The sequence below is a fragment of the Talpa occidentalis genome, unplaced genomic scaffold (genome assembly GCF_014898055.3).
Source record: "Talpa occidentalis isolate TD23 unplaced genomic scaffold, MPIMG_talOcc4v2.1 talOcc4.9, whole genome shotgun sequence".
In the NCBI taxonomy this organism is placed as follows: domain Eukaryota; kingdom Metazoa; phylum Chordata; class Mammalia; order Eulipotyphla; family Talpidae; genus Talpa; species Talpa occidentalis.
In genome coordinates, this window is record NW_023605305.1 from 830,106 (window position 1) to 850,501 (window position 20,396).

The 20,396-nt window shown below is 61.3% G+C and overlaps 1 protein-coding gene across 1 annotated transcript; it reads left to right on the forward strand.

Moving 5' to 3' along the window:
• The first annotated feature begins 3,878 nt into the window (after positions 1 to 3,878).
• On the forward strand, positions 3,879 to 7,649 carry LOC119235939 (tumor necrosis factor receptor superfamily member 14-like). The gene is made up of 8 exons (XM_037499540.2): positions 3,879 to 3,977; positions 4,632 to 4,740; positions 5,123 to 5,248; positions 5,938 to 6,093; positions 6,207 to 6,329; positions 6,443 to 6,565; positions 6,667 to 6,757; positions 7,043 to 7,649. The coding sequence occupies exons 1-8, from the start codon at positions 3,879 to 3,881 to the stop codon at positions 7,185 to 7,187; spliced, it is 972 nt and encodes a 323-aa protein (XP_037355437.1). The 3' UTR covers positions 7,188 to 7,649.
• The last annotated feature ends 12,747 nt before the right edge of the window (positions 7,650 to 20,396 follow it).

Consider the following 20,396-nt stretch of genomic DNA (forward strand, 5'->3'; position numbering starts at 1 on the left):
CAGGCAGCTCTGGGCTCCCAGGGTTGGGGTCCTGTGCCAGGGTGAGAGGGGACCCCACTCACATGCGGGAGTCCCGCTGCCGTGGACGCAGGGCCGCTGTGCCGACTGGTGACCCAGCCGCTCCACCCCAAGCCCGCCCTGCCTTACCCCCCTCAGGCTGCCCGCCCGCGAGCCTGACTGGACGGTCCTGCCACCCCGGGCTGAGTGGACCCCGCAGCACCATCGGCTCAGAGCTGCCCCTGGTCTGCCCGTGTCAGGATCCGGGAGGCGCACGGAAAGGGCGCTGGCCCACGGGTGCAGCCTGGGGAGGCTCAGCGGCTGGTGCTGCTGCGGGGCTGGCTCAGGCCTGGGAGGCCTCTGCCCACGCCCGCGACGCGCTGGGAAGGGGCTGCCCAGGGCACAGAGGTCCTGGGGGAGACACAGGGGCTCCCCGGCATCGCCCAGCCAGGGAGGTGCTGCCCCTGGCCTGGTTTCTGTGGGAGGAGGGGCCTCCCCACTGGACGGTGCCTGGGGCTGTGGACGTGGGGAGGGCACTGGGAGGAGCAGCCGGGACACCCTGTCTGGCCTGTGCGGGGTGGGGGTGTGGTGGGGGGTTGGGGGTTTTGGGGGGGTGAGGGGGGTTGGGGATGGGCTAAGCCGGGCAGAGCTCTGCCCCCAGGCCTGCTCAGGGCCATGGGGATGGAGCAGGCAGGTGGCCTGGGCCCAGTCCAGGGGGCTCCAGCAGGCCCGTCTCTGTCTGAGCCCCTCCCCATGCAGAAACGGGGGCATGGCCCCCCAGGTCAGATGGGTGAGGGGTCGGGGCCCTCAGGGTGCAGGGGGAACAGTCCACCTCCCTCCCTGGAACAAGGGTCCTCCTGTGTGGGGAGGGCGCCCCCCGCATGCAGAGCTCAGGAGCCTGCGGGGAGCAGGGACCCGGCCAGAGGGGCCATGGAGGGAGGGGACACCATTTCCATAGACCCCGAGTCAGCAGCAGAGACGGGGCGCCTGGGGGGGCAGAGGCAGACGGAGGGCAGGAGCTCTGGGGTGTCAGGGGAGAGGAGGTCAGCTCTGCTTGGAAACATCGTCATTGCCGCAGATCCTGGTCAGGGAAGACAAGGAAACGTGGATGGGGTCAAAGCAAAATGCAAAAAGAACCAGTGTTGCTGTAAACAAAGCTTATTAAAAATCAGGTTTATTTCCAACTCTGTTTCTTGCTTTGTTGTTTTTTAAAGATGTATTTAATTACGCATACGTGAACTGGGGCGCGGGCCAGAGGTGCGGGGGTGAGAGGACTCCCCAGAGACGGGCGGGGAGCGGAACAGGCGACTGGCGGAATCCGCTCCTGAGGGGAGCAGCGGGGGGACAGGGGGGTCTGCTGCGCCCTGAGGGCAGCTCCCTGGCCGGCAGAGGCCTGGACAGCTCCACGCGCTGCTCCACCGCCCGCGCCGCAGGGAGACCCTGTTCCGTCCTCTGCGGGAAACTGTCCTGTGAAACCTCCACCCACTGGAGTCGTCTGGGGTGTTTTGTAGCAACGATTCTAGAAGCAGCTCTGCGGACGTCACACCACCCCGTGCACAGCGCGCAGGGCAGCAGCCCACGCGGACCCTCACATCGTGTCGTCAGGGGAGAGGATGTCCTGCGCGAACCCCACGCAGGCCTTGTGGGCCCCACCCCCTCCATCCAGACCCTGGGGACGCAGATCCCAGGACCCCAGGGGAGGCTGCGAGGCCCTGAGGGCGGGCCCGGCGGCCATCTCCTCCCTCTGTGGATAAAGCAGCCCCGGGAGCGGGTCGGGCCCTCGGCTCTGCGCTCGGCCGGGCGGGTTTGGTCCCGGCGGGTCATTTGGGGTCCAGGTCGTGGGGCGGGTAGGACGCATTTAGGACCGTATCTCCCTCTTCTCTCCTGAGTCCTGCGTTTCCTCATTTCCCTCCCTTGTGAACCAGCCTCTGCGGCCTGTGCTGGGGCTGCGGGGAGGCCCTCTCGGCGCGGGGTGACCCGCAGGCAGACAACCCGGTTCAGAGCGGGGCCTGCAGCCACGTCAGGCCCGGAAAGGTTTCATGAAAGTCCAGGAAACCCGCGTGTCCCCCGCCCGCGCCCCGCGTCCCTCTCTCCCGCGCGCCCCTCCCGGGCTCCCCCCGCACAGACAGCTCGGGGTCCTCTCGTCCCCGCGGGCTGGGCGCGGCTCTGCGAGTGGCGGGGGCTCCGCGAGGCCCCCAGATCCCCTCCGACCACCGAGGACGGGCCCCAGGTTGGCTCCAGCTCGGCTGTCCGGGAAGCCGCGCCACGAACGCGGGAAACAGCAGCCGCCGCCGCGCTCCGTCCCCGCGGGCCCCGGCGCCAGCAGCACACGCGCCCGCCGCGGCCTCGGCCTTGCCTCGGAGCCGGAGGCCATGTCCCCCCAAAACCTTCAATTTTCCAAACCCCAGTTCCCGGCACTTGAGAGACATCACGTACCTGCATCTGCGCCCCAGACGGGAGAGACCCGCTCCGCGTCCAGCTGCGGCCCGAGCGTGGACCCCACTGGCCCCGAGGCCGCCTCCGCCCAGGGCTGTCCCGGGCAGCGGCTGCAAGAGCGAAGCCCGACGTGACGTCCCGGCCAGGGGGCTCCGTCGGCGCCGCGCCTGCAGCCGGGTTCCCGGGACAGACCCTGGCAGAGCGAAACCGCAGGATCCGCAGCTCCTGCGCAGGGGAGTCCCGTCCTTGCCCGCAACGCCCCGGGGCAGCGGCTCAGAGCGGGTCCAGCATCGGAGGATCCACCTGCTCGCCACGCCGGGGACGCCGGCCGCAGCGGAGAGGACCGGACATGGCGGGGGGGACCGGCTACGCCCAAACCCCGCAAACCTGCCTGGTCTACATGGGCTCTGCCATCCGCCGCATCCACACACAACATAGGACACTTTGAGGGGAAGGAACTTTAATACAACTAGGAAACAACACAGGGAAGGCCAAGAGTCTAGTTTCTAAATGAAGCACCCAAAGTGACCCGTCCCCTCGTGGGTAAAACTCCATCCATATGGGGTCGGCCCAGAGCAAGGCCCCAAAGCCTGGCACAGTCTAAAGCATCTTCCAGTGGGGACCCACAGAAAAGGGTCAGAAACAACCGGACAAGCCCGGAAGGAAAAGAGCAAAATCAACATCCAGATAAAAGCTGCCATTGTCACCTCCCCACGGGTCTCCCCCACATCTGTGTCACCCCGTCCACGACCACAAGACAAGCGCAGTTTCTTCACGTGTCTCTCGGCTCCACGCGCCTCCTCCAGGTCTCCTGGCTCCATCCTGCTCCTTCCTTCCTCAGTCTCCTCTGCAGCTTCTCCTCTCCCTGCTCAGCTCCACCCTCTTGGGTGGGGCAGGGAACCTGGAACCTCCCCCTTTCCTGGGGACCCCCCTGTTACAGCCTCACAGGCAGGAGAGCCGCAGTGGAGGCCGGGCTGGGCCAGCCCCTCAGCCTGGGCCTCAGATCTCCTCTCAGCAGGAAGCGCCCCCTGTGCCCCCGGCCCCCCGCTCCCCCTTCCAGCCCGTTGCCCTCCAGCTGCCCCCCGCTCAGCTCAGCCTCCCTGGGCGCACCCCTACCCTGGGGATCCCCGTTGCCGTGAGACCCTGGGGGTCAGGAGCACGGGGGCTCCCTGTAGGCCTCGGGGCTGTGGGGGGGCCGGGCCGGGGCCGGCGTGGGGCCCCTGAAGGGGGGCCACCTCCCTCCCCACCTGTCGGGCTCTGTCCCTCGCGCCCCCTGACTCTGGGGCCTCATCCCCCGTGGGGAAGCCCTGGCTCAGCCCCGCCCGGTGGGGGCCCCGGTCTGACCCCGGAGGGGTTTGGTGCTTCCGTTTCCTTTTGCCGTCACTTCCTCCCGAGCTGTGAAGTGGCTGCTGCACGTGGCGGGAGTCCGGGGCGGGGGGCACGGCATGGGGGGTCCCGGGGAGGGGCGAGGGGCTCCTCCTGCACCAGGGACCCTCCCCCGCCCGCGGCCAGCAGGACCTGAGCGCTGGGCGGCCCTGACCCTGGTGAGTCTGAGCCCTTCTGCACCCCACCGCCCCGCCTGCCCCTTGCCTGCCCCGGAGCCCCCCCCGACCCCGGAGCACCCCTGACCCAGCGAGGTCACCTGCAGGAGCCCCCCAGCGTGGCGGGACCCCTGTGTGCTCCTGCCCCCTTACCTGGGCAAAGGTGAGCTTTTCTCGCCTGCAGGGCCTGCTGGCTGCTGGGTGGGGCCGGCGCCCTTGCTCAACCCCAGAAGGTGGGGTGAGGGCACAGAAGCCTGTGCGGGATGTGGGGGGGAATCTCCCGCTCCCAGCCCCCCTCCCCAAGGCCGGGAAGTTCCCGGGGCGGGGCCTGTGTCATCCTGGACCCAGGGCCCTGGCACAGCCCACGGCCCTGAGCAGCCGCCTCCCTGGGCCTGTCCCGCCTCCTGCTCTGGCCCTGCGGGCGCCAGGCCGGGCAGCACCAGCCAGGGGAGGGGCAGCTCCTGCCCGGAGGGGCTCAGGGCTCCCGGTCAGGACTCCGTGAGGACAGACACCCAGTGGGCACGGAAGGGGGAGGGCACAGGAGACCTCTCAGGGGTTGCCCTGCCAGGTCACTGCCCCTTAGGGTGCTGCTGCCCATTTCGCAGATGGAGGGACAGAGACGGCCCCCAGCCCCACCTCACCCCGTCCCCTCCCCAGGTGCTGATCCTCGGCCTCCTGGGGTCCCCTCCCTGCGCCCCAGCCGTGGCCCCGTGCACGGAGGAGCAGTACCAGGTGGGGCCGCGGTGCTGCCCCAAGTGCAGCCCAGGTGGGTGTGACCGTCCTGTGCAGTGAGGGCCGCGGCCAGGGCGGGTGGTGGGGACGGGCCATCGTGCTGGGACCAGGACAATCACCCAGATCCTGACCCGGAGCCGCCTCCATAGCACCCCCCCAGGGTCTACCTGCAGGGGGCGCCCTAGGGCACGACAGCCCCAGAAGAGGGACCCAGGGTCAGGGGGCTCTGCTGTCCACAGGCCATGTGTCCGGGCCCACGTCCCTCCAGAACCTACTGACTCCCCCGACAGGCTCCTGGTTGGGCCCCACATGCCTGGGGCTTGGGAGCAGCTCGGTGCCCTCAGTCCCTGGGGTGGGGCCACCCTGCTTCAGGGCCCCTCGGGGAGGCCTCTGATCTGGGGACCCTCTGGCTGCAGGTTACCGGGTGAAGCAGGCCTGCGGGGAGTACACGGGCACAGTGTGTGTCCCCTGCGCCCCCGGGACCTACACCGCCCACCTTAACGGGCTGAAGGAGTGTCTGTCCTGCAGGGACTGCAGCCCAGGTGAGCCCCTCCTCACAGCCACCCCTGCCGCCCCCTGCTCCTTGCGCTCCAGTGTCCCCCCGGGGGTCCTCCGGGAGCTGAGGCCTCTGTCCACCCTGGTCTGTCCCCCGGGACACCCAGAGGGTCCCTCTGCTCCCCCCGCAAGGGCCCCGGGACACCCAGGAGCTTGGCTGTCAGGACCCACCCACACCCCCCGAGGCCCCTCCCATTCTGCCCTGACAGGTGGTGCGGGGAGGGGGTCCCCAGGAGGTGAAATGGGAAGAGAGGGCTTTGGGGTTCAGAAAGGTGTGGGAGGGACAATCTTGGGTGCACCGGGATTGGGGTCTACCTGCCACCCCCAGGGCTGACGGGAGATGCCCCTGTCTGTCCACTGGGAGCAGGTCAGCCCTCCCCTCCCCCCGCCACATCCCCAGGGGAGACCCTCCCTGCCCCCAAAACGCCCCTTCACCCCTGCGGCTAATGTCCCTCAACAGGTCACCCCAGGCCCGTGCTGGGAGGCTCCCCAGCTCTGGGTGCTTCTTGGCTCAGGTCTCCGCAGGTCCCGGGCAGAGCTGGGTGTGGACAGGCCCCTGTGGGCGGGCGGGTGGGCTCCGTCCCCAGCGTCCCCACCCTGCGGGAGCCCGGCCTGGGCCCTGGAACAGGCACCCGCCCCCCCACGGCAGCCGCGGCTCAGCCCTCTCTCCTGGCAGCCCTGGGCATGGAGACCCGGCGCGGGTGCTCCCCCACGGGGGACGCCGTGTGTGGCTGCGCCCCCGGCCACGTCTGCGTCCAGGAGCACAGGGACAGCTGCGTGCAGTGCCGGCCCCACACGGCCTGCAGGCCCGGCCAGAGCGTGAGGCAGAGAGGTGAGCACCCCCAGGGCCACTCCTGACAGTCGGGCCCCCTCCTGGGAAGGGACACCGCAGCACCCCAGGGGTGCCCAGACACCCGCCCAGCCCCGCCTGCCCCCACCCCGCAGGCACCGAGCAGCAGGACACGCTGTGTGAGGACTGTCCCCCCGGAACCTTCTCTCCCAATGGGACCCTGGAGCAGTGCCGGCCCCACACAGCCTGCAGGCCTGGCCAGAGCGTGAGGCAGAGAGGTGAGCACCCCCAGGGCCACACCTGGCACATGGTCCCCCTCCGAGGAAGGGACATGCCCAGCCCCAGGGGCTGCCCAGCCCCCCGCCCAGCCCCGCCTGGCCCTGCCCCGCAGGCACCGAGCAGCAGGACACGCTGTGTGAGGACTGTCCCCCCGGAACCTTCTCTCCTGACGGGACCCTGGAGCAGTGCCGGCCCCACTCGGCCTGCAGGCCCGGCCAGAGCGTGAAGCAGAGAGGTGAGCGCCCCCAGGGCCACACCTGACACAGCCGGGCTCCCTCCTGGGTGCTCTGGGGGCCGCCAGCCATGCGCCCAGCCCCGCCTGCCCCTACCCCGCAGGCACCGAGCAGCTGGACACGCTGTGTGAGGACTGTCCCCCCGGAACCTTCTCTCCCAATGGGACCCTGGAGCAGTGCCGGCCCTGGACCAGGTGGGAGACCCGGCCTCAGCCTGGAGTCGGGGGGGCTCCTGGGGAAATCCCCTAGAGATAAGGGCCACCCCAAGAGAGACACCCTATGTCCTGTCCTCTGTGTCTCCCTGTCCCGTCCATCGCCCTGTCCATCCGGGCCCTCCCTGGAGCGGGCTGGGGGAGGCAGACAGACCCAGGACCCCCCGGTGGCCACCCCGCTGCCTGCTCCTGCCACTGCCACAGGGCCCAGGTGGGGTCCAGGGTCCCGGTGTGTCCCCTGCGGCTCCAGGCCCCGCCTCCCCCCAGGTGCAGCTGGCTTGAGGCAGAAGCCAATCCGGGGACCAGCAGCAGCGACGTCACCTGCGCCTCCCGGAGACTTTATCTGCTTCTGCTTCTGCTCGTGCTGTTTGTCGTGTCCTCAGCAGTGGCCATTTCCACCTGTGTCCGCTGAGCCCGGGCACGGAGCAGGTCACGGGGCCCAGGACACGGAGGGCTGCCCGCTGGGGCGCCGGCTGAAGCCGCCAGGACACGCGGTGCCCGCGTCCAGCTCCGCCGAGCAGGGTTGAGAGAATCCAGTGGAGCCGAGGAAATAAATGACTGACGCGAAACAGAGTCTCCGAGATGGGGGAGCCCCAGTGCGGGTGCACCTCGTTTTCACTGATACAAGCAGCCCTCCCAGGTCAGCCACTAGACGATGAAGGCCTCTCTCGGCACAGGCCGTGCCCGGCGCACACTCACCGCGAGGTCCTGCGCCCTCAGGCCGTTCTGTTCCTTTGTCTAATCTAGTCTGTGCCCAGGCGTAGCCCCGCGGGCCCGACAGGGCACCCCGATGTGGCCACGGCCAGTCTCCCGCCGAGCGGATCAGTGTCTTAGCCATGCCCAGGCTTCCAGCACGACCTTGATGTCTTCCTTGTCTCGGCGCTGCAGGCCTGGGGGTCTCCAACAACATGGGGCCTGGGAGCTGAGGGGGAGCTCTGCACCCCACCAAGAGAGGAGAGGGGCCGCGATCGGGGAGCGGGCTGTGGGTATCCCCGGGCCCCCACGTGTCCTTGGAGGCTGAGCCCTCCCTGCAGCCCAGGTGCGTGCACGTGCCACACAGGAGCCGTCCGGCTCGTGTCCTCCTGTCCATCACCCCTCCGGACCTCGCGCAGGCTCGCTTGATGCCGTCCACAGCCCGCCGCACTCACGCTCCCCGACTCCAGCGGGCCCCGGGTCCCCCGCCAGCCTGAGAGCCGTCAGCCTCCGAGCTGGCTCTTGGGGCCGGCAGGGGAGGGCGCCCTGCAGGTGGGCCTGGGATGGGCACCTCCCCGGGCAGCGGCCCAGCCTGCGTGCCCCGTCCCGTCCTCGGGCCCGGAGACTGTCCGCCCGCTCTAGGCCCTGCCGCCTCCAGCGCCCGCAGCCTCCGCCCCAGCCTCGGGCCGTGCCCCCATCGCACCCGGTCTCTCGCCCGTGTCCGCCTCATCGCAGTCCCCGGGCACACGGGGCTGACCTGGCGGCGGGCGTGGGTGTGCCGGGGTCAGCAGGACCGTGTCCAGGAGGGCGGAGGGGCACAGGCTTGGTGGGCCGGCGGCGGCGTGTGTCGGGGCCTGGCCGGGAGCAGGCTCCGCGGGGGCCCGGGCGTCTGCTCGGAGTCGGGGCTCGCCTGCAGGGACGCGGGGAGGGCGCTGGGCACGGACAGGGGGCCCAAACCCGCCCCAGCGTGACCAGCTGGAGAGTGGCCTGAGCCCCTCAGCCCCGTCCCCCGAGTCAGGACGCCCCAGGCGCCTCCAGAGCGTCCTGTCCACGGGCGCCAGCACACTTGGAGCCGGGACTGGGCTCCCCACAGCCTGAGGCAGGGGCACCAGGCGCTAAGGCCCCCCTGACCCCCCAAGGCCAACCCTGCACGATGTCCCCCGCCCCCACCCGGGCCTCCTCCAAGAGCACGGCCGGCCCTGGGTCCACTTCCGCCTCCGTGCTCCCGACGCCGCCTCCCTCACCCGGGGACCCGGGAGCCGCCCTCGAATCCCAGCCGACCGCCAGCCTCACCCGCTGGGCCCGCACTCCAGGCCAGGGCCCTCCGCCCAACCCGTCTCTGCGGAACCCCTGGGGCGCCCCGACCCGGAGCTGCCACCATCCCTTGGACTGTGGCCGGAGGTCCCCGCCTCCCCGGGGCCCCAGCAGGGCCGTTTCCTCCGGCCCTGACTGCCCTAGTGACGCCGAGCGGGCCGGCCTGAGCCCCTTCCTGGGCCCGGGCTCCACGGGGACCGGAGAGAGAGGGCTTCATGCCGGAAGGGCAGCGCCTGGACCGGGCCCCCGGGGCTCCCGAGCTCCGGGTGCTGCCTGGGACAGGCCGGGCTGAGGACGCGCAGCAGCAGCAGTGGGTGCCGAGGCCTCGCCCCTTCCGTGTGGCGGGAGCACGTCCGGGCCCAGCCCACAGCTCCCCACCCCTGAGCTGCACCCCCCGTGCCCACTGGTTTCAGGAGGGTCTGATCCCAAAGGGCACCCCAATGTCTAGGGATGCCCGAGAACCGATGGGAGCCAGGAGCCCCTAACCAGGCCCAGGACGCCCCAGATCCCTCTGGCCTTGGCCCGAGGCCCCTGATGACCGGCCCACTGGGGTCAGCGTGATACTGGAGTGGGGCCACCCTGGCGGCAGGAGCCCGTGGCAGCAGGCGTGGTCTCCCCCCGATCTGCTCCGCCCGGCGCCCAGCCCTGCCCTGTTATGAGGCTTCCTGGAGCGTGGCCGGGCCAGGCAGGGGCAGGGTCCGAGCTGACTGGGGCTCAATGGCCGGGTCAGCCGCAGGACGGCGAGCCTGAGGGGGGGCACCCTGCGAGGGTTGGACCAGGGCCGGCTGTGGAGAGCGCCGGGGCGAGTGGTCAGCTCTGCTCCGCCAGCGCCCCCCGCAGCAGCGCAACAGGCCACGCGGGCGGCCGGGGCGGGGGCTGGGACGGCCGCCCGCCTGCTGCCCTCCGAGGTCAGAGCTGCGAAGATGCCCCCAAGGCCCAAACCCAAGCCCGGCGGAGTGGGACAGCACCCGCTCAGCAGGGCTGGCCGGGCGGGCAGAGGAAGGGTCCAGGGAGGAAGGGTCCGCCTGTGGCTCCCCCTGCGCGCGCGGTGGCGCGGGTTCCGGCTCCTCCCTCCGCGGAGGCGGCTGCTGGACGCTGCTTCCTCTCCTCACCTTCCAGCTTCTGGTCCTGCTGTTGTAGAGCAACCCCGATACAAAACGGGGTGCCTGACTGTGGGTCCTCACCCGCGCGCTTAAAAGGACTTACCAATGCTCTCCTGCGGCGCACGCGGAAGGTTCATAAAGGTTTATTGACAAGGGAAGGGGAAAGGAGGAAATGGACAGCTCTGGGAGAAAAGTGGGAGACAAAGTTTTAAATGCGTCCTACCCGATCCGCCGATCAGGAATCCCAAAATGGCGCTCTCAGAGCTGCCGCCAGCCAGGAGCGGTGAAGCCAGGAGGCGAGCGACCCAAGAGTGAGAGACCCCAAGGCCCACGTGTTTGGTTTTTTATATCCAACCTGGCTGCCCAACTCCACCCTCAGGTCCCAGCCACCCTCCCCTTGGTGGTGATGGGATTTGTCTTTCCCAATGTCCTGATGGCTTTAGTCTGGAGTGGGGGTGGCGTCCACAAAGCCTGCATGGGATTAGCTCAGGACATCCTTTCCCCCTAACAATTCCCCCCTTTTCACTTTTTGCACCATTTCCATGGTGATGAAGATCAAACATATGGATGCTGGGATACAGTCTCAGATGAAAACTTTCCAGGGTTCCAGTCTGAAAGAAAACGAGTCCCTCCAGGTAGTGTCCATTGTGGAAAGCGAAAGTCCTCCAGTCCTGGAAAAACAGTTCATCAGTCCCAGCCGAAAGAAAACATCTGGAGGCATTAGCCAGAACAAGACAGCAGATATGTCAAAAATCACAGGGAAGAAAATCTTAAAATGGTTCAACTTATGTAAAAACAAATTCTCTCAACCTTGATCCCAAATTTTTTAACAGCATAGCAAAGTTTGCAAACTAAGCCTACTTTTAAACCATATTGCCTATTTTTGCATAAAATCGCAGGGCAGAATAACTAAGCAGCAATTTTTAGCTGGCTTCGTTGGAATACTCCATATAGGATTCAGAGCGAACTGTTGACATCCGGTCCATGTAGGCTTCTGGAACAAGTTGGTCTCATCAGACTCCACCTGGGCTTTCCTCTTCTCGAGGGCACCAGGGACTTTTCGTTGGCCGGGCTGTCCAGTCCTGCCATGGAGGCAGCTTCCTCACCTTCTTTGGAGGTCTCTGGAACCCTACAAACAAAGCAAACAGGCTCTCCTCTTCTTGGTTCAGCTCTGTTTCAACTTTCTGGAAGAACTCCACACAAAGCCACCCAATCAAACTCACGTCCAATTTTTGTTTAAACAGACAAAATCCCTATGGAAGTTATGCAAAAACAGACTCTGAGATAAGTAGTAAAAGATTACTACCACTATATTTATGCTGTGTTGGTATCAAGGGGAGAGAAAATGCAAACACAAGTTAGCTTTGTTGGAAAAAAAAGAAAAAAAATTGCAACCTTGCTGCAGATCCTGGTCACCAAAACAAGAAAACTTTGTGGATTTAGAACAAAATGCAAAAAAATCATCAGTATTATGTCAAGGAAAACTTAGTAAATATCAGGTGTGTTTCCAAGTCTATTCAGTCCTTTGTAGGAAAGTTTTTACCCTCAACAGTTCCATCAATAGGAATCTGTTGAGACCTTTTCTCCCTATATTTTCAGAAACAAGTTCTGTAGATATTAAACAATTGAAGTATACACTATGACAAGGTGACAATCACCATTGACAATTTACATCCATATCAGGTCAAGGTGTCACCCGTTTTCCCAAGTGACAAGGCTTCCCTTCTAGGTTTACTCTACTAGGTGAGTCAAATAGAACAAATTCATCTAGTGCCTTCCCAGGAGGAAAGGGAGAAACTTCGTGGAGTGTCTCAGGAGCTCTACTGAGGTTCCACAAAATTTCCTTGCATCAGCCAAATGACAGGCCACCAAATTTGCACTTGAATTTAGATTTCTGGGAAGCTTTGCCATAAATATCAGAAAAATAACAGAAACAACAATATTCAATCTCTATGAAGGCACCGGCTTAGTTCAGGAGCACAATGTTGACAATCAAACCATAACCTTTAGTTTTTCTCATAACTGGAGACTTTTTTTTTTTTCCCAATGTCTTTGGGCACCATGTGTACCAATTTGTCAACCACTGGAGGTCAAGACAAGGACACAAGGAAAGGACATACAGACATACAACATATAGACACAAAGAGCTCTTTAGTTACCATGTATCACGCGTGGAACATCTCATAGCAACTGCAGTTTCACTGATAGGCCAAAGTAACAATAAAAATAAGCAGAGAAAAAAAATCTCAAAGTTAAAAACAAAAGTTAAAAAGAAATACCAAAATCAAGATTGAACGCCTTTCTGTGTAAAAAAAAATACTGGCAGCCTATGCATGATCCTAGATGTTATTTCACGTCTCCTAGACTTTGAAAGGAAGAAGATTGGTTAGAGCATGTTGGTTTTCTCAGGGTTTCTTCAGAAAAAAAAGTGAGTCCTTGGGTATCCTGCAGCAATAACTGGAAAAGAAGTCAGTAACATTCAAGTTTTTGTCTGTTTCTTAAACAAATATCTCAAGTCCTCAATGGGTTCACAAGGCCAGTGGGACTTCGTCTCTGGGTCAGTTCCTCCTGGGGCTTTCTTAACTCTGGAATGATGTGCCCAGGGTTTTATGCCTGCAAGTGTCAGAGGAGTATGTGTGCTCAACAAGACATCCTAGGGACCAGTCCATTTTTCTGACAGCTGGTTTTGGGCATCCCCGCTTGCCAGGTCTTGAGTAAGACCAGATCTCCAGGTCTGAGGGATGCAATGGCTGATCAGGAGGCATAGAGATCCTCGAGGCTGCAGAGTTGGGAATTACTGCCAGAACCTCCTGGATGTGTTTCACATATGGTGGGATCCGGCAATCTTGTGCTATGTCCGGACTGGCTTTCAGAACGGAGGCCTGGAAGGGTCTTCCGAACACAATCTCAAAGGGGCTTCATTGTAGCCCACTTCTAGGTGCCACTCTTATGCGGAGGAGGGCAAGGGATAGTACCTGGTCCCAACGAAGCTGTGTTTCTTGGCACAGTTTTGCCAAGGTTTTCTTCAAGGTGTGGTTCATCTTTTCTGTTTGCCCGGAAGACTGCGGTCTCCACGCAGCATGCAATTTCCAGTTGATCTGCAACGCCTGCTCACTGCGTGAGTGACGTCAGAGACACATGCGGCCCATTATCACTCTGGATGGAGTCCGCCAACCCAAAGCGAGGGATTATCTCTTTCAGTAGCTGTTTGGCAACCTCGGAAGCTTTTTCCGTCTTTGTGGGAATGCTTCCACCCACCCCGAGAACATGTCCACAAAAACCAAGAGGTATTTGAAGTTGCCTGTTGTTCTAGGCATTTGTGTGAAGTCCACCTGCCAGTCCTCAAAAGGACACTTGCCCCGATATTGAACCCCAATGGCTTTAGGGTGGGAGTCAGTCTTGGGGTTATTCCTGGCACATAGTTGACAACCTCGGGTGATCCGTTGTGCTATTTTGTGTAAATACGGGCCCTTCAAATATGGGCGCACAGTTTCTAACAAGGCATCTCTCCCATAGTGAGATCCCTCGTGAAGATGTTTTAGCACCGGATACACCAGGGCCTCCGGGAGGAGGATCACCCCATGGGAGTTTACTCTCCAAGTGGAGCTGGGGTCAAACTCAGTGAATCCCCACGCACGAGCTCTCTCCTCCTCCCGCTCGGTGTACTCAGGGCATACTGAGTCAGGTCCACACGAGGATGAGTGCACCCTGGAGGGCAGAGCGGGCAGAACGGGCAGCGGCCTTAGCCACCCGATCGGCTGCCCTGTTGCCCTTTGCCATGTCAGACCCACCCTTTTGGTGGCCAGGACAGTGCATCACGGCCACAGCTGATGGTAAAGCTACTGCCTTTAACAGGGCCAGGATTTCCAATGGGTGTTTGACAGCCTTGTTACTAGCGGTAAGAAGACCCCGTTCCTTCCAAATGGCCCCAGGCATGTAGAGAATCATAAAAGAGTACTTGGAGTCAGTAAATATATTGACTCTTTTACCTTTCGAGAGCTCCAAGGCACGGGTCAGGGCTATTAATTCAGCTTTTTGCGCTGATGTACCTGCCGGAAGAGCCTTGGCCTCCACGGTGTTCTGAGCGTCACCACTGCATATCCCGCACATCGACAGCCTTGGTCCATGAAGCTGCTGCATCTGTAAATAGCTCCCACTCTGGGTCTGGCAGAGGCTGGTCCGTTAAATCTGGTCGGCTGGCATACACTGTGTCTATGGTTTCTAAACAGTTGTGGATTAAAGTGTCATCCTCAGGTCCGTCTGCATTGCTTGGAAGCAGTGTGGCGGGATTCAGGGAGTTAGAAACCTGCAGCTTCACATTAGGATTGTCCAACAGAGCTGCTTGATATTTTCCCATTCGCCCCGGCGGTCAACCAAAGTCCACCCTTCCGCTCCAGCAATGTGAAGCCCTGATGTGGCACCCACACAGTGATGGGCTGACCCAATGTAAACTTCTCCGCCTCGTGTAGGAGTCACAAGTGGCAGCCACAGCACGCAAGCATGGAGGCCATCCCTTGGTGGTGTGGTCCAATTGTTTGGACAGATATGCAACGGGCTGCATTTCTGGCCCCAACAATTGGATGAGTACTCCAAGGCCAACCCCCTGTCTCTCATGTACATAAAGCTTGAATGGCTTCCTAAGATCCGGAAGCCCTAATGCTGGTGCTGAGATCAACTTTACTTTTTTCTTCAAAGGCCTTTTGACATTCTGAGGTCCAAGACAAAGGTTCAGAGTCCAGGCCTTTGAGAGCATCATACAAGGTTTTGCTATTAATCCAAAGTTAGGAATCCAAATCCTGCAAAACCCAGCCATACCCCAAAATCCACGCAACTGTCGCCGGTTGCTGGGGACTTTAAGGGCTGAAATTACTTGTTTCCTTTCTGTCATCAAGCTCCGTCTGCCTTTCCTAATTTCAAACTCCAAATACGTCACCGTTTGTTTATAGATCTGTGCCTTTTGGGGTGACACCTTATAGCCACATTCTGCCAGGTGGTTCAGTACCACTATGGTATTTTCCAGACAAGATTTGTAGTCTGGACTTGCAATCAATAAATCATCTACGTATTGCAACAAGACACCCTGGTGTAATTGAACCTTCCTGAGATCCCTGGCCAGTATTTCCCCAAAAATAGCTGGGGAGTTCTTACACCCGTGTGGAAGCACAGTCCAGCAACACTGGAGAGTGCTCTGGACTTAGGGTCCTGCCACTCGAAGGCAAAAAGCGGTTGGTCCTGGACATCTATTGGGATACAGAAAAATGCATCCTTCAGGTCTAATACCGAAAACCACCCAAAGTCACCAGGTATGGCAGTTAATAAGGTGTAGGGATTAGGCACGTGGGATGTAAATCCCGAACAATGTCATTCATGGCCCTTAAATCTTGGACAAAACGGTACTCGCCTGTCTGGGGTTTCTTCACTGGCAGAATCGGAGTGTTGCACGGTGAGCGACAGGGCCGAATGAGTCCAGATTGAAGGAACCTTTTCAATACTGGCTCCATTCCCCTCAAGGCCGCCTCCTTTAAGGGGTATTGCTTCCTCCTCGGGGTTCTGCTCCCCTCTATCACTTCTATTTTTACAGGCTCAGCATTTTTCGCACGTCCTGGGGTTCCATCAGCCCATACCCATTTACTTACTCTTTCAACAATTTCTGGAGGTAAAATTTCACCTTTCGGTGGAGCATCTTGAGTAAGCAACATCTGGAACCGCAGAGCATGCTCTGGAGGCACCTGTAGGTGAAGCTCTGATGTTTTGGTGAGAACATAATTCGTGCGTTGAGCTTACTTAAAAGGTCGCGACCAAGGAGAGGGATTGGACACTCTTCCATGTACAGGAAGCTGTGCTGGAGCTGCGTGGTGCCCGGCCGGCACTCCAAAGGTTGCAGGAAGGGGTGTCTGTTGTGGCCTCCCCGTAATTCCAGTGACTGCTGCCGTCTCTTTGCTCATTTTAGTTAATTTTGAATTCAAAACTGAGTATGTCGCTCCAGTGTCCACCAAGAAATCAATGAGACGATCCCCACAGCGAGGGTTACCCGGGGCTCTGAGGGGGTTATTCTAATGGGCTTCTCTAGATCTAGTGGAGCCCCCGGGCCCCTATTCTGCATCTGAACTTTCTCCATGAACTATCATTTGTCTCCTCTCCTCTGCACTTGGCTCTAGATTCCTTCTACTCTGTCTGTATTCCCTCCTATCTTCACCTGAGGCTCTACCCTGTGCTGTCATTTGTCTCCTGTCCTCTGTACTGGGCTCTCGATTCCTTCTCTGTCTGTATTCCCTGTCATCATCTGAGCCTCCACTCTGTGCTAACATCTGTCTTCTTTCCTCTCTCCTTGGTTCCTGGTTCTGTGTGCTCCTTCTATATTCCCTCCTGTAACCCCTACGTGAATCATCATGTCTTGGGGTTCTCTGCCTTCTGTAATTATTGCGTCTGCCGCTTCCCTGTAACCTGGGACAACTGTACTTCCAATGTCCCTCTTCCCTACAGAAAGCACACTGGTCTCTTCCTAGGGGTTCACGTCTCTGTCCATTATTGTTTCCCTGAAACCCTGTCCTGTGTTCTCTTTGTAAGAAAACAGTCGCAGGTTTCGGTCTCCCTGCTCTCTATTATTATACACCCTGAATGCCAGGTCCACTACCTGGGACAGACTCATCTCAGTGACGCCGTCCACCTAGCTAGCTTTTTCTTTATGTCTGGGGCACTGTGGGTAATGAACGCCATAGTGATCAGACGAGCATTTTCTGGGGCATCTGGGTTTATATCCGTGTGGTTAGTGTAAGTTTGAATAATCCTCTCAAGGAACTCTGACGGATCCTCATTAGCTCCTTGCTCGAGTTGCAGTATTTTGTTAAAGTTTTTTTGTTTGGGGATCCCCTGCTGCAGTCCTACCAATAAACATTTTTTGTACTGCTCCCAACATCGCCGTTCCTCCATTGTTAGGGTCCCATCCAGGATCTCTCTCTCTGGACAACCACCTCTGCTCTGGGGACTGCCTATCCTGTTGGTGGTCAGCCTCCTCCCTGGCTTTCCTGAATACCATCCTCTGCTCACCCAGAGTTAATAAAGTATGCAGCCTGGACTGTATATCTGCCCAGTTAGGGCGGTGGGAGACAAAGATAGAGGCAAACAGGTTCGCCATCCTCTTGGGAGCCTGCCGGTACGAGGGAACAGAGCTCCTCCAATTTAGGAGGTCCGCAGTACTGAACGGATGGTGCGACCAAAAGTACCCAGCAGGTCTCCCGTGTTCATTCAAGCCACCCATTGGCATCTGGCGAAGGGGAAACTGTCCTGCCTCAGGGTGATCCTTCCTGCCAAAGTGGGTGCCGAGTCTAGTGTGGGGAGGAGACGCCATTTTAGTTTCCTCCCCAGAGGGCAGTGGAGGCTGTGCAGCCTCAGGGGTCTGCACGGGAGGGGTCTTGTCACGTGGAAGAGGATTTTGTGCTGATGTATTTAAGGTATTTAAAATATGATGCTCCTCCTCTTCTAACTCTGCCCGCTGGCAGTCCTCATGGGAAGGGGAAGGTCTATCCTTTCTCTGTGCCATCAGCCGAGCCTCCGCCATATCCAATTTATGGAGGGCGGCCTCTATCCTGTCCTGCATACTTTTAAAGGCTCGATCCTGTATGCTTTTATAAACTGACTCAAAGAGGTTACGGTTCTCATCCCTCATGCACTTAATAGTTAAATCAAAGGCCTGATGTTGTTGTTGTATGGCCACGTTAAAAGCCTGGATTTGTTGTTGTATGGCTACGTGAAGAGCCTGAATGTGTTGTTGCACATTCTCAGCATGTGAAGTAGAACATCTGCCTCTCACAGAAACAAGAATGTAGCAAACGGCGCTTACACATATTACCAAAAACCACCCAGAAGCACGGACTGTAAAGGGATGGCTTGTAACCCACCCATGTATGGACACAATAGTGAAATCACGTGCCATGCACCAGGCTTCATCAAATTATTTATATCATGAAACGGGCGGTGATATTTAATGGAAGAAGGCTGCTCAAATTCAAGGCCGGAAGGAAACTGAAAGAACTCAGGCTAGGGATGAAACTGTACAGGCTCGTGGTTGAGGCCATATTTGAGTCAGAAACGCACCCACAAGGGCTGTACGCACAGGGAAAAAACAGACTTTTCAGGACTTGAGACAAATATAACTGCGAGTCCTGCAGAACTAGTGCGCTTATGGTGACCAGCGCCAGGAATGTTACTTTGGGCTGGTCCACCGCGGGTGTAACTTGGAAACCACGCTGGGCGCCAAACTGTTGTAGAGCAACCCACGCCCGATACAAAACGGGGTGCCTGACTGTGGGCGGCTCACCCGCGCTTAAAAGGACTTATCCATGCTCCACCGCAGGCGCACGCGAAAGGTTCATAAAAGGTTTATTCACAGGAAGGGGAATGAGGAGATGTACAGCTCTGGGAGGAAAGTGGGAGACAAAGTTTTAAATGCGTCCTACCCGATCCGCCCATCAGGAATCCAAAATGGCGCTCTGAGAGCTGCCGCCAGCCAGGAGCGTGAAGCCAGGAGGCGAGCGATCGCGAGCCAGAGAGAGAGCCCAAGGCCCACGTGTTTGGTTTTTATATCCAACCTGGCTGCCCAACTCCACCCTCAGGTCCCAGCCACCCTCCCTTGGTGGTGACGGGATTTGTCTTTCCCAGAGTCTTGATGGCTTTAGTCTGGAGTGGGGGTGGCGTCCCAAAGCCTGCATGGGATTAGCTCAGGACATCCTTTCCCCCTAACACTGCTGGGTCCTCCTTCCTCTGAGGCTGGAGCAGCTTCTCGCGGCTCCGACCCTGGCTTCCCTCCCTCTTTCGGGGCGCCCGCCCCCAAGCTGCCTGAACGGTTCCTCAGTCCGGGGCTGGTGGGACCCCGTGGCGCAGTCAGCCCAGGCCCGGCGGGTCCTCTGCACGGGCAGGAGGCGAGCATCAGGGGCCGCGCTGGGCTCCGAGGGGCCACGGCCGGCTCGTGTTGGAGCGGCGGGGAGAGACCCGCGAGGCTCCGCCGCCCGCGCCACCGAGGCCGCTCGGGTCCGTATCGTGCCCGGAGGGGCCTGCCCTGCGGTGGGGCCCCGGGCAGGAGGAGCCCAGGGTCCAGCCGAGCAGCCTCAGGGGCAGAGGAACACGGCAGCGACGGCCTCCAGGGGGGCTGCTGCAACACTTAGGGGGTCCTCTTTGAAGCCCTGCTGCCCCGGGCTTCCCCCTGGGGCCCTGGGGTCGCCCTGGGCCCCCGTCAGGCGGCTCTGGGCTCCCAGGGGAGGGTCCTGTCCAGGGTGAGAGGGGACCCCCCCCCAGGTGCAGGCGTCCTGCTCTTCGGGGAAGCCGCCCCGCGGCGGGGAGGCGGCCTCAGCGGCCCCCCCCGTGGCTCCTGCAGAGTCAGGGGGGCAGGAGCGCTTAGAGCCCTTTAGGCAGCTGGAACGTCCTGGATGGCGGAAGGGACCGGTCAGGGGCGAGCGGGGAGCCGGTGGGTGCAAAACGGCCGATCAGACTTGTGGGCGGGGCACCCCGACGGGACATGAGGTGGGGTCGGGGCGCTGAGAGACCACCCTGAGCAGAGCCAGCTCCGGCCCCAAGAAGAAAGGGAAAGACTCTCCCGGCTGCTGCGGGCGGCGCCACACGGACAGCCACGGGCGCCGCGGAGAGCAAGACCCCGGCCTCTCTCTGCTCCAGGAACCCGGCCGCGCGGTCGCGAGGGGCCGGAGGTGACAGGACGGGGGAGGGAGTCCCTGGAGAATCGGGGCCCGAGTCTGTCCCGGGCCCGGCTCCCCTGCTCCAGGCTCAGGGTGGCCCCTGGGGTCAGGCTCGGGTCCCCCCGCGGCCTCAGGCTCGTCCACAAGGCGTCCACGGGGCCGCTTCGGGGTCCCTTGTCCTACATGGTCCTCGGTGCCCGTCACGCCGCGGGGGGTGTAAGCGGGATCCGTGCTGTGCGTCGGGCCTCAGCCCCGGGCGTCCCGGTCACCCTCGCGACCTCGCGCTTCCCAGCGGGATCCGGCCTCGCGCTCCTGACGGACCTGAAAGGCGCCTCGCGGGGCCGGGCTCCTGGACCCAACGGACTGGCCCTTCCGGCCTTGCTTGGGATCCAGAACTGTAGGTAACATAATGGCGGCCGGACAGGCCGCTGAGGATCAGCAGAGCCACCCCTGGCCTCTGGCAGAGGAGGAAAGAGGGGCCGGCGTCCTCTGCGCAGGGAGAGAAGCCGAAGACCTTCGCCGGGACGGGGTTTCCATCCCGTCTCCCCGCGGCCTGAAGGGACCCGAGGCCCGGGCCTGGGTCTCCAAGAGCTGCTCGTCGCCGGCGTCGCCCAACAACTGCCAGGAGCTCTCACACTGGGGGTGTCTGACACCGCCCCGGGGGGGCCCGCAGCGACCATCCCTGCCGGCCAGGGCTGCCCAGCACCCTGGTGACCGGTGGGGACCAGCACGGACGCTCTCCGGGTGGGGCAGCCGCCCCCGGGGGCCACAGTGCCTCTTTGTCTCCCTGTTGTAAGAGACACCCCGAGGCGCTGGAGCCCGGGC